Source organism: Oncorhynchus gorbuscha, linkage group LG10, assembly GCF_021184085.1.
Source record: "Oncorhynchus gorbuscha isolate QuinsamMale2020 ecotype Even-year linkage group LG10, OgorEven_v1.0, whole genome shotgun sequence".
Taxonomy (NCBI): Eukaryota; Metazoa; Chordata; class Actinopteri; order Salmoniformes; family Salmonidae; genus Oncorhynchus; species Oncorhynchus gorbuscha.
The window spans coordinates 100,007,489-100,022,256 of NC_060182.1; the positions used below are offsets into that span (position 1 = coordinate 100,007,489).

Genomic DNA, 14,768 nt, shown 5'->3' on the forward strand with positions numbered 1-14,768 from the left:
CTAGCCTAGAACCGGACAGCACGGATAGTAACGGGCTAGCCTAGAACCGGACAGCACGGATAGTAACGGGCTAGCCTAGAACCCAACAGCACGGATAGTAACGGGCTAGCCTAGAACCCAACAGCACGGATAGTAACGGGCTAGCCTAGAACCCAACAGCACGGATAGTAACGGGCTAGCCTAGAACCCAACAGCACGGATAGTAACAGGCTAGCCTAGAACCGGACAGCACGGATAGTAACGGGCTAGCCTAGAACCCGACAGCACGGATAGTAACGGGCTAGCCTAGAACCCGACAGCACGGATAGTAACGGGCTAGCCTAGAACCCGACAGCACGGATAGTAACGGGCTAGCCTAGAACCCAACAGCACGGATAGTAACGGGAACCGACAGCACGGATAGCCTAGAAGCCAGACAGCACGGATAGTAACGGGCCGTGAACCAGACAGCACGGATAGTAACGGGCTAGCCTAGACAGCACGGATAGTAACGGGCTAGCCTAGAACCCAACAGCACGGATAGTAACGGGCTAGCCTAGAACCGGACAGCACGGATAGTAACGGGCTAGCCTAGAACCGGACAGCACGGATAGTAACGGGCTAGCCTAGAACCCGACAGCACGGATAGTAACGGGCTAGCCTAGAACCCGACAGCACGGATAGTAACGGGCTAGCCTAGAACCGGACTAGTCTGGTGAATAAGACAGAAGCTTCTTACCCTCCTCCCTTGATGAGTGTGAGAGCTGCATCCACCTCATCCGCCCCGTCGATGGCCACATCCAGCTGGGAGGGGTTAGAGGTCAAACAGCATACACAGGGGCCACGTTATGGTTCAGAAATATGTTTTAAGCCATTTCACCTGCTTTTTATATTGAGTGTGTTTTGCTTCAATAGAGTGATCAGGACCGTGCAACTAGAAAATACATTCGTGCAACAGGCAGAAAACAGCTTCAGTTCATCAGATGACAACAGAAGTGGCAGCTACATTTCTAATGTTTAGGTCTACCATAGGAAGAATGTAGGCAGCTACATTTCTAATGTTTAGGCCTACCATAGGAAGAATGTAGGCAGCTACATTTCTAATGTTTAGGCCTACCATAGGAAGAATGTAGGCAGCTACATTTCTAATGTTTAGGCCACCATAGGAAGAATGTAGGCAGCTACATTTCTAATGTTTAGGCCTACCATAGGAAGAATGTAGGCAGCTACATTTCTAATGTTTAGGCCTACCATAGGAAGAATGTAGGCAGCTACATTTCTAATGTTTAGGCCTACCATAGGAAGAATGTAGGCAGCTACATTTCTAATGTTTAGGCCTACCATAGGAAGAATGTAGGCAGCTACATTTCTAATGTTTAGGCCTACCATAGGAAGAATGTAGGCAGCTACATTTCTAATGTTTAGGCCTACCATAGGAAGAATGTAGGCAGCTACATTTCTAATGTTTAGGCCTACCATAGGAAGAATGTAGGCAGCTACATTTCTAATGTTTAGGCCTACCATAGGAAGAATGTAGGCAGCTACATTTCTAATGTTTAGGCCTACCATAGGAAGAATGTAGGCAGCTTTTCTAATGTTTAGGCCTAAGGAAGAATGTAGGCAGCTACATTTCTAATGTTTAGGCCTACCATAGGAAGAATGTAGGCAGCTACATTTCTAATGTTTAGGCCTTCACCATAGGAAGAATGTAGGCAGCTACATTTCTAATGTTTAGGCCTGCTGATAGGAAGAATGTAGGCAGCTACATTTCTAATGTTTAGGCCTACCATAGAAGAATGTAGGCAGCTACATTTCTAATGTTTAGGCCTACCATAGGAAGAATGTAGGCAGCTGCTGGAAGAATGTAGGCAGCTACATTTCAATGTTTAGGCCTACCGTAGGCAGCTACATTTCTAGTTTAGTTTAGGCCTACTGATAGGAAGAATGTAGGCAGCTACATTCTAATGTTTAGGCCTGCTGGAAGAATGTAGGCAGCTACATTTCTAATGTTTAGGCCTACCATAGGAAGAATGTAGGCAGCTCATTTCTAATGTTGGAGAAAAAATAGTCTGGCTGATAGAAGGTATCAGTCAGGCGCTGCCTGCTGACATTCAACAGGTAGTCAGTCAGAGCGCTGCCTGCTGATAGAAGGTATCAGTCAGAGCGCTGCCTGATAGAAGGTATCAGTCAGAACGCTGCCTGCTGATAGAAGGTATCAGTCAGAGCGCCTGCTGATAGAAGGTATCAGTCAGAGCGCCGCTGATAGAAGGTATCAGTCAGAGCTGCCTGCTGATAGAAGGTATCAGTCAGAGCGCTGATAGAAGGTATCAGTCAGAGCGCTGCCTGCTGATAGAAGGTATCAGTCAGAGCGCTGCCTGCTGATAGAAGGTATCAGTCAGAGCGCTGCCTGCTGATAGAAGGTATCAGTCAGAGCGCTGCCTGCTGATAGAAGGTATCAGTCAGAGCGCTGCTAGAAGGTATCAGTCAGAGCGCTGCCTGCTGATAGAAGGTATCAGTCAGAGCACTGATAGAAGGTATCAGTCAGAGCGCTGCCTGCTGATAGAAGGTATCAGTCAGAGCACTGATAGAAGGGATCAGTCAGAGCGCTGCCTGCTGATAGAAGGTATCAGTCAGAGCTCTGCCTGCTGATAGAAGGTATCAGTCAGAGCTCAGCCTGCCGATAGAAGTGGCTTCATAAAAAGTAGCAAGATCTTATGCATTTAATTTGTGTGTGAAAAGGGCAGAATTCTGCATTAACATGACCCCTGATACATTACTGGCGATAAGAACTACATGACCCCTGATACATTACTGCTGATAATGACTAGAGGAAACTGAAACATTGAAAACAGCATTGGAACACATGAAAAGCTGGTAAAGTTGTTTCTAGCTGAAGTAAGACTGTACCTCCGGGTGTCTGTCCAGATCCGATAGGGTTAGACCATGCTGCAGAATCAACTGACGAGCCTGGAGTTGAGGAGGGAGAAGATAAGGCACAAAGGAACTTCAGCTGGAATGTTGTCTATGTTTTTGTTACGCCACAGTGACAACTTCACCTGGAAGGAGGTGGGGACACACACGATGTTGAGTTTCTCCTGACGAACCCTCTCCGCTAGAACACACACACACACACACACACACACACACACACACACACACACACACACACACACACACACACACACACACACACACACACACACACACACACACACACACACACACACACGTTAGATCACATTTCCAAGTCATCTTAAATGAGAGAGAACAACATTTGAAAAAGGCTCATTGACCAGCCTACATTATTCACGAAAGCCCTTTGTGGATGAATAAAGTACTAGCTTGGCTTGTTCTATAATCAACCATTGGGATACTAGTCTCCTCACCTAGTCTGTCTACAGCATACACAATGGTGGATCCACTGCCCACTCCAACTACCTGGTTGTTCTGTGATGGAAGGAAAGACAAGTAACAGTCAGTACATTTGATATAATATAACACATTACCTGGGCACATGCTGGTAGATCATGTCTAGAACTCTGATATTCAGAGACTTGTCCCGAATCACTTCTGGTTGGGATGCTTTTGTTGAGCAAGGATGCATGTGGGAATGATAATGTCTAAAGGAAACATGTGTGGGAATGATAATGTCTAAAGGAAGCGTGTGGGAATGATAATGTCTAAAGGAAGCATGTGGGAATGATAATGTCTAAAGGAAGCATGTGGGAATGATAATGTCTAAAGGAAGCATGTGGGAATGATAATGTCTAAAGGAAGCATGTGGGAATGATAATGTCTAAAGGACGCATGTGGGAATGATAATGTCTAAAGGACGCATGTGGGAATGATAATGTCTAAAGGACGCATGTGGGAATGATAATGTCTAAAGGACGCATGTAGGAAACCCGTTCGAGGTGTCAAATGGTGAAGTACGAGTCTGTCAGTGACCAGAACTGGTCTTATTTTTGATTCATTGCATTTCTGAAGAAAAAGTGCCCTGTCAGGGTGGTGGGGATCATGATCCTGAGTTCCTGGAGTGCCCTGTCAGGGTGGTGGGGATCATGATCCTGAGTTCCTGGAGTGCCCTGTCAGGGTGGTGGGGATCATGATCCTGAGTTCCTGGAGTGCCCTGTCAGGGTGGTGGGGATCATGATCCTGAGTTCCTGGAGTGCCCTGTCAGGGTGGTGGGGATCATGACCCTGAGTTCCTGGAGTGCCCTGTCAGGGTGGTGGGGATCATGATCCTGAGTTCCTGGAGTGCCCTGTCAGGGTGGTGGGGATCATGATCCTGAGTTCCTGGAGTGCCCTGTCAGGGTGGTGGGGATCATGATCCTGAGTTCCTGGAGTGCCCTGTCAGGGTGGTGGGGATCATGACCCTGAGTTCCTGGAGTGCCCTGTCAGGGTGGTGGGATCATGACCCTGAGTTCCTGGAGTGCCCTGTCAGGGTGGTGGGATCATGACCCTGAGTTAACAACGGATTCCCGTGAAGAGATGGTGGTGGATTCCATCTCTGTGGTAAATGTTTGCTGACAGACAAAAGACACGCTGTGTGTTGAAAAGGTGGACTTTGTTGCGTTCATTGCCACTTCTCCTTTCCCACTTCTGATGACCAGGTGGCGAATCGCATCTCTGCATGTCTGGCAGACATATCAGTGTGGATGACGGATCACCACCTCAAGCTGAACCTCGGCAAGACGGAGCTGCTCTTCCTCCCGGGGAAGGACTGCCCGTTCCATGATCTCGCCATCACGGTTGACAACTCCATTGTGTCCTCCTCCCAGAGCGCCAAGAACCTTGGCGTGATCCTGGACAACACCCTGTCGTTCTCAACCAACATCAAGGCGGTGGCCCGTTCCTGTAGGTTCATGCTCTACAACATCGGCAGAGTACGACCCTGCCTCACACAGGAAGCGGCGCAGGTCCTAATCCAGGCACTTGTCATCTCCCGTCTGGATTACTGCAACTCGCTGTTGGCTGGGCTCCCTGCCTGTGCCATTAAACCCCTTCAACTCATCCAGAACGCCGCAGCCCGTCTGGTGTTCAACCTTCCCAAGTTCTCTCACGTCACCCCGCTCCTCCGTTCTCTCCACTGGCTTCCAGTTGAAGCTCGCATCCGCTACAAGACCATGGTGCTTGCCTACGGAGCTGTGAGGGGAACGGCACCTCAGTACCTCCAGGCTCTGATCAGGCCCTACACCCAAACAAGGGCACTGCGTTCATCCACCTCTGGCCTGCTCGCCTCCCTACCACTGAGGAAGTACAGCTCCCGCTCAGCCCAGTCAAAACTGTTCGCTGCTCTGGCCCCCCAATGGTGGAACAAACTCCCTCATGACGCCAGGACAGCGGAGTCAATCACCACCTTCCGGAGACACCTGAAACCCCACCTCTTTAAGGAATACCTAGGATAGGATAAGTAATCCCTCTCACCCCCCCTTTAAGATTTAGATGCACTATTGTAAAGTGACTGTTCCACTGGATGTCATAAGGTGAATGCACCAATTTGTAAGTCGCTCTGGATAAGAGCGTCTGCTAAATGACTTAAATGTAAATGATAACCTGTACAGCACAAGTCTCAAAGAAGTTGAAATTAGACAAGGTGGCTGCAGCAGAAAAGTTTTGGGAATCAAAAGATTTGACATTGGATATATATGCCATTTAGCTTTTATCCAAAGCGACTTACAGTCATGTGTGCATACATTCTACGTATGGGTGGTCCCGGGAATCGAACCCACTACCCTGGCGTTAGTTACCAACTGAGCTACAGAAGGACCATGGATGACATGTAAGGGGTACTGGCACCTGAAGACCCCCCTCCCAGGTTCCTCTTGAGCCTGTATAGGGATCAGATCGGTTTTAACAGGCAAGTTAAGTTCCGTTTGGGGGGAATCTTGTTTCCATCCCGCATAGTAGGTGGCAGGATGCACATTGCATTGTGGGATCGCCAATATACCATAGAATAAATCCACGTGTCGATCAATGAGAGAACATGGCGATTTACACGCTGCTGGATTTAACGCTTGGAGGAATTTAATTTGGTTTAAATAACGGAGTATTTTCTCAATTCAAAAGCGCCACCTGCACACATACATGTTAGAAGATATATGTTTGGTAGAAAATGATCTATGCTCCGGTAGCCCCCAGTAATGGTTATAAAAAAAACCATTTAGTTTATTGACATTATCTGGTAACAATTTGCAACTGTAGAAGGTGAGACAGTATTACCTCATGTTGCACAGCTAACCACGTGGTGCCAAAGTTGACCATGCTACCTGGCTGGCGTAGAAACTAATAACTTCCTTTGTGCAATCATTATGTCTAGCTATTAGGTACACCATTCAAATGTTTGCTAGCTACTAGTAGCTAACTAGCCAGCTCATATAGCTGTTGTTCGGCATCAGTAACTTGCACATGACTGTAACTTGCACATGACTGTAATTTGCACATGACTGTAATTTGCACATGACTGTAATTTGCACATGACTGTAACTTGCACATGACAGTAACTTGCACATGACTGTAACTTGCACATGACTGTAATTTGACATGACTGTAACTTGCACATGACTGTAATTTGCACATGACTGTAATTTGCACATGACTGTAACTTGCACATGACTTGACAGTCAGGTTGTAAACAGAGTATGCCCCCTATCACCCTAAAGCAAACCCCTGTAGTTAACTCGCTATATTAATGTATCGTCAATGCAATACCAAATGTTATGACCTGGACATGGTTATCCACCGCAGCGTAGCCTGCTAGTTTCTTGGCCTCTTCTGCCATGACGCCTCTGTGACCATAAAGCCTCCTGCAGAAAATGCACAATGTGCTGTAAAAGAAGCGTAGCGTGTTGATGATGTCTTCTGCCACGTGACCAACGTGGTAAAAACTTCTACTTCGGTGGGGTCTATCGGTGGTTGGCATCCAACGTTATGGTGCATGACCGCCACCTACTGTACTGGAGTGTGGACCCAGAGACATGGAGGAACGACGTCCTACCTGCCAGCCCCGTTAATCTTTAATTAAAACGATAACATATTGAGACTACATCTAAATGACGTTCTACTCTTTAAACTAATGTATTGTATCCCCTTCCCCTCATACTAGATATCAGCCTCTCTCTACAATACTGCCCACACAGGATCCACGGTCTCAGTTTCCTGGCAATAATCACACTTACCTGTTTGATGCTTTCTTTTCACATTAAGGACTTTTATTCAACCAGCTGTGTTCCACCCTTCATCTTGAAAAATAGACTCCTCTCTTCAGTCCCTTCCTGCCGTCCTCCGCTCCCCAATTTTCCTCTGTATCTGAAATAAATGCCTGCCCTCAGTATCTCTATTCCACTGCTCCTGTCATCTCTACACCATCACTGTCCATATCAGGCTTTTAATCTGTTATCTCTACACCATCACTGTCCATATCAGGCTTTAACCTGTTATCTCTACACCATCACTGTCTATATCAGGCTTTTAACCTGCTCCTGTCATCTCTACACCATCACTGTCATCTCTACACCATCACTGTCTATATCAGGCTGTTAACCTGTCATCTCTACACCATCACTGTCATCTGTTAACCTACATCTCATCACTGTCTATATCAGGCTGTTAACCTGTCATCTCTACACCATCACTGTCTATATCAGGCTGTTAACCTGTCATCTCTACACCATCACTGTCTATATCAGGCTGTTAACCTGTCATCTCTACACCATCACTGTCTATATCAGGCTGTTAACCTGTCATCTCTACACCATCACTGTCTATATCAGGCTGTTAACCTGTCATCTCTACACCATCACTGTCATCTGTTAACCTGTCATCTCTACACCATCACTGTCTATATCAGGCTATTAACCTGCTCCTGTCATCTCTACACCATCACTGTCTATATCAGGCTGTTAACCTGTCATCTCTACACCATCACTGTCTATATCAGGCTTTTAACCTGCTCCTGTCATCTCTACACCATCACTGTCTATATCAGGCTGTTAACCTGCTCCTGTCATCTCTACACCATCACTGTCTATATCAGGCTGTTAACCTGTCATCTCTACACCATCACTGTCTATATCAGGCTATTAACCTGCTCCTGTCATCTCTACACCATCACTGTCTATATCAGGCTTTTAACCTGTCATCTCTACACCATCACTGTCTATATCAGGCTTTTAACCTGTCATCTCTACACCATCACTGTCTATATCAGGCTTTTAACCTGTCATCTCTACACCATCACTGTCTATATCAGGCTTTTAACCTGTCATCTCTACACCATCACTGTCCATATCAGGCTTTAACCTGTCACCTCTACACCATCACTGTCTATATCAGGCTTTTAACCTGCTCCTGTCATCTGTACACCATCACTGTCTATATCAGGCTGTTAACCTGCTCCTGTCATCTCTACACCATCACTGTCTATATCAGGCTATTAACCTGTCATCTCTACACCATCACTGTCTATATCAGGCTATTAACCTGTCATCTCTACACCATCACTGTCTATATCAGGCTTTTAACCTGTCATCTCTACACCATCACTGTCTATATCAGGCTTTTAACCTGCTCCTGTCATCTCTACACCATCACTGTCTATATCAGGCTTTTAACCTGCTCCTGTCATCTCTACACCATCACTGTCTATATCAGGCTGTTAACCTGTCATCTCTACACCATCACTGTCTATATCAGGCTGTTAACCTGTCATCTCTACACCATCACTGTCTATATCAGGCTGTTAACCTGTCATCTCTACACCATCACTGTCTATATCAGGCTTTTAGCCTGCCATCTCTACACCATCACCATTAAAATCCTCACACCACATTACCTTCTATCCTGGCCCTCCACCCTCTCCAGCACTTCCAGGTCCAAAATCTGATAGTAGTTCACTACCACCCCTCCTCCACCACCACATATTCCTGTTCAATAAATCAAATCAAATCAAATTTATTTATATAGCCTTCGTAGCATCCTGTAGGGAAGTCCTTGCTTTTTGAAGGTAGCACATCCCCCCCTCCCCTGGTCAAATAAATCTCTGTCTCTACGAACCACTACATCTCTGTCCCTACGAACCACTACATCTCTGTCCCTACAAACCACTACATCTCTGTCCCTACAAACCACTACATCTCTGTCCCTACAAACCACTACATCTCTGTCCCTACAAACCACTACATCTCTGTCCCTAAAAAACCACTACATCTCTGTCCCTAAAAAACCACTACATCTCTGTCCCTACGAACCACTACATCTCTGTCCCTACGAACCACTACATCTCTGTCCCTACGAACCACTACATCTCTGTCCCTACGAACCACTACATCTCTGTCCCTACGAACCACTACATCTCTGTCCCTACAAACCACTACATCTCTGTCCCTACAAACCACTACATCTCTGTCCCTACGAACCACTACATCTCTGTCCCTACGAACCACTACATCTCTGTCCCTACAAACCACTACATCTCTGTCCCTACAAACCACTACATCTCTGTCCCTACGAACCACTACATCTCTGTCCCTACGAACCACTACATCTCTGTCCCTACGAACCACTACATCTCTGTCCCTACGAACCACTACATCTCTGTCCCTACGAACCACTGCATCTCTGTCCCTACGAACCACTACATCTCTGTCCCTACGAACCACGACATATCCCTGTGTGATAAACTCCACATTTGGTTTGAGACATGTTTCCTGCACACAAATCACATCAGGCTTAGCTGTCATATCCACAATCAACTGCTTGAACTACTGCTCATCAGCCAACAGCCTTGGAGCATTCCATAGTAGTACTACCACCATAACTTCCATTGTAGTACTACCACCATAACTTCCATAGTAGTACTACCACCATAACTTCCATAGTAGTACTACCACCATAACTTCCATAGTAGTACTACCACCATAACTTCCATTGTAGTACTACCACCATAACTTCCATAGTGGTACTACCACCATAACTTCCATAGTAGTACTACCACCATAACTTCCATAGTGGTACTACCACCATAACTTCCATAGTGGTACTACCACCATAACTTCCATTGTAGTACTACCACCATAACTTCCATAGTAGTACTACCACCATAACTTCCATAGTAGTACTACCACCATAACTTCCATAGTAGTACTACCACCATAACTTCCATAGTAGTACTACCACCATAACTTCCATAGTAGTACTACCACCATAACTTCCATTGTAGTACTACCACCATAACTTCCATAGTAGTACTACCACCATAACTTCCATAGTAGTACTACCACCATAACTTCCATAGTAGTACTACCACCATAACTTCCATAGTAGTACTACCACCATAACTTCCATAGTAGTACTACCACCATAACTTCCATTGTAGTACTACCACCATGACTTCCATAGTAGTACTACCACCATAACTTCCATAGTAGTACTACCACCATAACTTCCATAGTAGTACTACCACCATAACTTCCATAGTAGTACTACCACCATGACTTCCATAGTAGTACTACCACCGTTCCCACAATAAGTTGGGTGAATTTTGGCCCATTCCTCCTGACAGAGTTGGTGTAACTGAGTCAGGTTTGTAGGCCTCCTTGCTTGCACACACTTTTTCAGTTCTGCCCAGTTCAGATGGCCACTCTAATACCTTGACTTTGTTGTCCTTAAGCCATTTTGCCACAACTTTGGAAGTATGCTTGGGGTCATTGTCCATTTGGAAGACCCATTTGCGAACAAGCCTACACTTCTTGACTGATGTCTTGAGATGTTGCTTCAATATATCCACATAATTTTCCTACCTCATGAAGCCATCTATTTTGTGAAGTGCACCAGTCCCTCCTGCAGCAAAGCACCACCACAACATGATGCTGTCACCCCATGCATTATGGACAAACAGTTATATTTTGTTTCATCAGACCAGAGGGCATTTCTCCAAAAAGTACGATCTGTTGTTTCTGGCGGTTTTGGAGCAGTGGCTTCTTCCATGCTGAGCGGCCTTTCAGGTTATGTCGATATAGGACTCATTTTACTGTGGATATAGATACTTTTGTGTCTGTTTCCTCCAGCATCTTCACAAGGTCCTTTGCTGTTGTTCTGGGTTTGATTTGCACTTTTCTCTAGGAGACAGAACGCGTTTCCTTCCTGAGCGGTATGACGGCTGCGTGGTCCCATGGTGTTTATACTTGCGTACTATTGTTTGTACAGATGAACATGGTATCTTCAGGCGTTTTGAAAATTTTTCAGAGGTCTTGGCTGATTTCTTTTGATTTTCCCATGATGTCAAGCAAAGACGCACTGAGTTTGAAGGTAGGCCTTGAAATACATCCACAGGTACACCTCCAATTGACTCAAATTATGTAAATTAGCCTATCAGAAGCTTCTAAAGCCTTGACAACATTTTCTGTAATTATCCAAGCTGTTTAAAGGCACAGTCAACTTAGTGTATGTAAACTTCTGACCCACTGGAATTGTGATACAGTGAATTATAAACTGTAAACAATTGTTGGAAAAATTACTTGTGTCATGCACAAATTAGATGTCCTAACTGATTTGGCAAAACTATTAAATTTGTGGAGTGGATGAAAAATGAGTTTTAATGACTGCAACTTAAGTGTGTGTAAACTTCCGACTTCAACTGTATTTGAAAAACAAATATCTAATTTAGAAGGCGAAAATGACATTGATATCTTCAAAAGTATTCTCATATTTAATCAAATCACATTTAAACTTGATATATAGTGTACACTTTCAGAGTTACAGTTTCTTTGTCATACCATCCTTAATGACATCACAAAATAATAAACCATATGACAGGATTATTCTTTAGATCCCCACGGAACATCCTATCCTATGAATATTGTTCCAAAGTTCATTCTTTGGTGAAAAAGGTTATGTCGGCAAAAGTCTCTCTGTAACAAAGGGTAAAGGTCTCTCTAAATGTTAAGGTGTCAAGACCGCCCCACCACCTCATCTGTGGGAGAGAGGGGATCATCAAGCATTTGCCTAGCTGATAGGTCCTTTGATTCACTGTCAGGAGAGTCATGACACCAGTTACTGTTTATGGCCATCTCATGAAAAATAATTACATTTGGGTGTGTCTATTTAGGTTGAATCAACATTTTTCATTAAAGAACTATTCCATGTCTGATTTGTTATTGGTAGTCATCTACCAATCAAATTTGATTTGTCACATGCGCTGAATTACAATACAGTGAAATGCTTACTTACAAGCCATTAAACAACAATGCAGTTAAAGTATTTACTTAATAAACTAAAGTTTTAAAAAATATATAGAAAAATCACAAATAATTAAAGAGCAACAATAAAAGAACAGTAGCGAGACTATGTACAGAGGGTACCGGTACAGAGTCAATGTAGGTATTAAAGGTTTTTCAAGATGGCGTAGCAGTCTGGTCCGGTCTGTCTTGTCTTGTCCCGTGTATATAGTTTTCCCCCGTATTTATTTCATTTATATTTTTTATATTTTTAATCTCAATTTCCATCTACGGACTGAACATGCTCTCCTGCAACCCAATGTGGTATAGATCTGCTATTTATTACCCCCTTCAGAAGCTAGACAGCTAACTAGCTACTAGCTAGTAGTCACCCAATGTGGTATAGATCTGCTATTTTACACCCCCTTCAGAAGCTAGACAGCTAACTAGCTACTAGCTAGTAGTCACCCAATGTGGTATAGATCTGCTATTTTTTACCCCCTTCAGAAGCTAGATAGCTAACTAGCTACTAGCTAGTAGTCAACCCACCTCACCCAATGTGGTATAGATCTGCTATTTTATACCCCCTTCAGAAGCTAGACAGCTAACTAGCTACTAGCTAGTAGTCAGTTAGCCACTGCTAGCGGTCATTCCTACAACCTGCCTCACCCAATGTGGTATAGATCTGCTATTTTATACCCCCTTCAGAAGCTAGACAGCTAACTAGCTACTAGCTAGTAGTCAGTTAGCCACTGCTAGCGGTCATTCCTACAACCTGCCTCACCCAATGTGGTATAGATCTGCTATTTTATACCCCCTTCAGAAGCTAGACAGCTAACTAGCTACTAGCTAGTAGTCAGTTAGCCACTGCTAGCGGTCATTCCTACAACCTGCCTCACCCAATGTGGTATAGATCTGCTATTTTATACCCCCTTCAGAAGCTAGACAGCTAACTAGCTACTAGCTAGTAGTCAGTTAGCCACTGCTAGCGGTCATCCCCGTTAACTCGGACATCAGACAGCCTCAACCCGGTCAACTCCTGCCAGTCTGCACAGCGTGATGACAACCCAGAGCATATGGGACTGCTTTTTCTCTACCACATCTCTGGATTCCTACAGTAAGCTCTGAACCTTTACTCTGGATCATTGCAGCTAGCTAGCTACTACCCGAGTGGCTAATCCTGGCGAATGTCTCTGTCCCCAAACCAGCACCAGTTAGCCTGGAGCTAGCCTGGAGCTAGCCTGGAGCTAGACCCATCTCCCGGCTAACCAAAGAGATCCATCAGACAATTCCTGGGCTTAAATACCTCTTTTGCCAATTGGCCTGAACCCTTTGCTGCCGACACGGAGCCCCACTGATCCATCACCACTGGTCTGCCGATGTAACCTTCCGAGGGGGTTTCAAAAGGTTCTTCCGTCGCAACGTCCCCCTGAGGCCCATCTGCTAGCCCCGGCCTGCTAGCTGGCTGAATCGCTGTCTCCAGCTCGCCTAGCTACTCACTGGACCCTATGATCACTCAGCTACACGTGCCTCTCCCTAACGTCCATATGTCTTGGTTAGTGATTTCTGTCTTAGTTAGCCCTTTAGTTCCACCCCCCACACATGCGCTGACCTACCCTGGCTTAAATGGTGCCCCTAGAGACAAAACCTCTCATCGTCACTCAATGCCTAGGTTTACCTCCACTGTACAAAATCCGACCATACCCTTGTCTGTACATTATGCCTTGAATCTATTCTTCAACACCCAGAAATCTGCTCCTTTTACTCTCTGTTCCGAACGCACTAGACAACCAGTTCTTATAGCCTTTAGCCGTACCCTTATCCTACTCCTCCTCTGGTGATGTAGAGGTTAACCCCTGTAGCCCCCAGCACCACACATATTCCCCAGGTGCTCTCATTTGTTGACTTCTGTAACCATAAAGCCTTGGTTTCATGCATGTTAACATTAGAAGCCTCCTCCCTAAGTTTGTTTTATTCACTGCTTTAGCACACTCTGCCAACCCTTATGTCCTAGCCGTGTCTGGATCCTGGTTTAGGAAGACGACCAAAAATCCTGAAAAGTACATCCCTAACTATAACATTTTCTGACAAGATAGAACTGCCAAAGGGGGCGGAGTTGCAATCTACTGCAGAGATAGCTTGCAGAGTTCTGTCTTACTATCCAGGTCTGTGCCCAAACAATTCAATCTTCTACTTATAAAAATCCACCTTTCCAGAAACAAGGCTCTTACTTATTGCCGCTTGCTATAGACCATCTTCAGCCCCCAGCTGTGCCCTGGACACCATGTGTGAATTGATTGCCTCCCATATATCTTCAGAGTTCGTACTGTCAGGTGACCTAAACTGGGATATGCTTAACACCCCGGCCGTCCTACAATTTAAGCTAGATGCCCTTAATCTCATATAAATTATCAAGGAACCTACCAGGTACAACCCTACATTTACATTACATTTAAGTCATTTAGCAGACGCTCTTATCCAGAGCGACTTACAAATTGGTGCATTCACCTTATGACATCCAGTGGAACAGTCACTTTACAATAGTGCATCTAAATCTTAAAGGGGGGGGGGGGGT

At 45.1% G+C, this 14,768-nt stretch overlaps 1 protein-coding gene across 1 annotated transcript in view; it reads right to left on the bottom strand.

Annotated features, from left to right (window-relative positions):
- Positions 1–6,847, bottom strand: part of rpia (ribose 5-phosphate isomerase A (ribose 5-phosphate epimerase)) — a 15,231-nt gene extending 8,384 nt beyond the window's left edge. The window contains exons 1-5 of the mRNA XM_046364671.1: positions 6,703–6,847; positions 3,366–3,426; positions 3,036–3,091; positions 2,887–2,946; positions 719–783 (exon numbers count right to left, since the gene is read on the bottom strand). Of these exons, the coding sequence (XP_046220627.1) occupies positions 719–783; positions 2,887–2,946; positions 3,036–3,091; positions 3,366–3,426; positions 6,703–6,759 (299 nt within the window). The 5' untranslated portion in view covers positions 6,760–6,847. The remainder of the gene's footprint in view (positions 1–718; positions 784–2,886; positions 2,947–3,035; positions 3,092–3,365; positions 3,427–6,702) is intronic.
- Between the last annotated feature and the right edge of the window lie 7,921 nt (positions 6,848–14,768).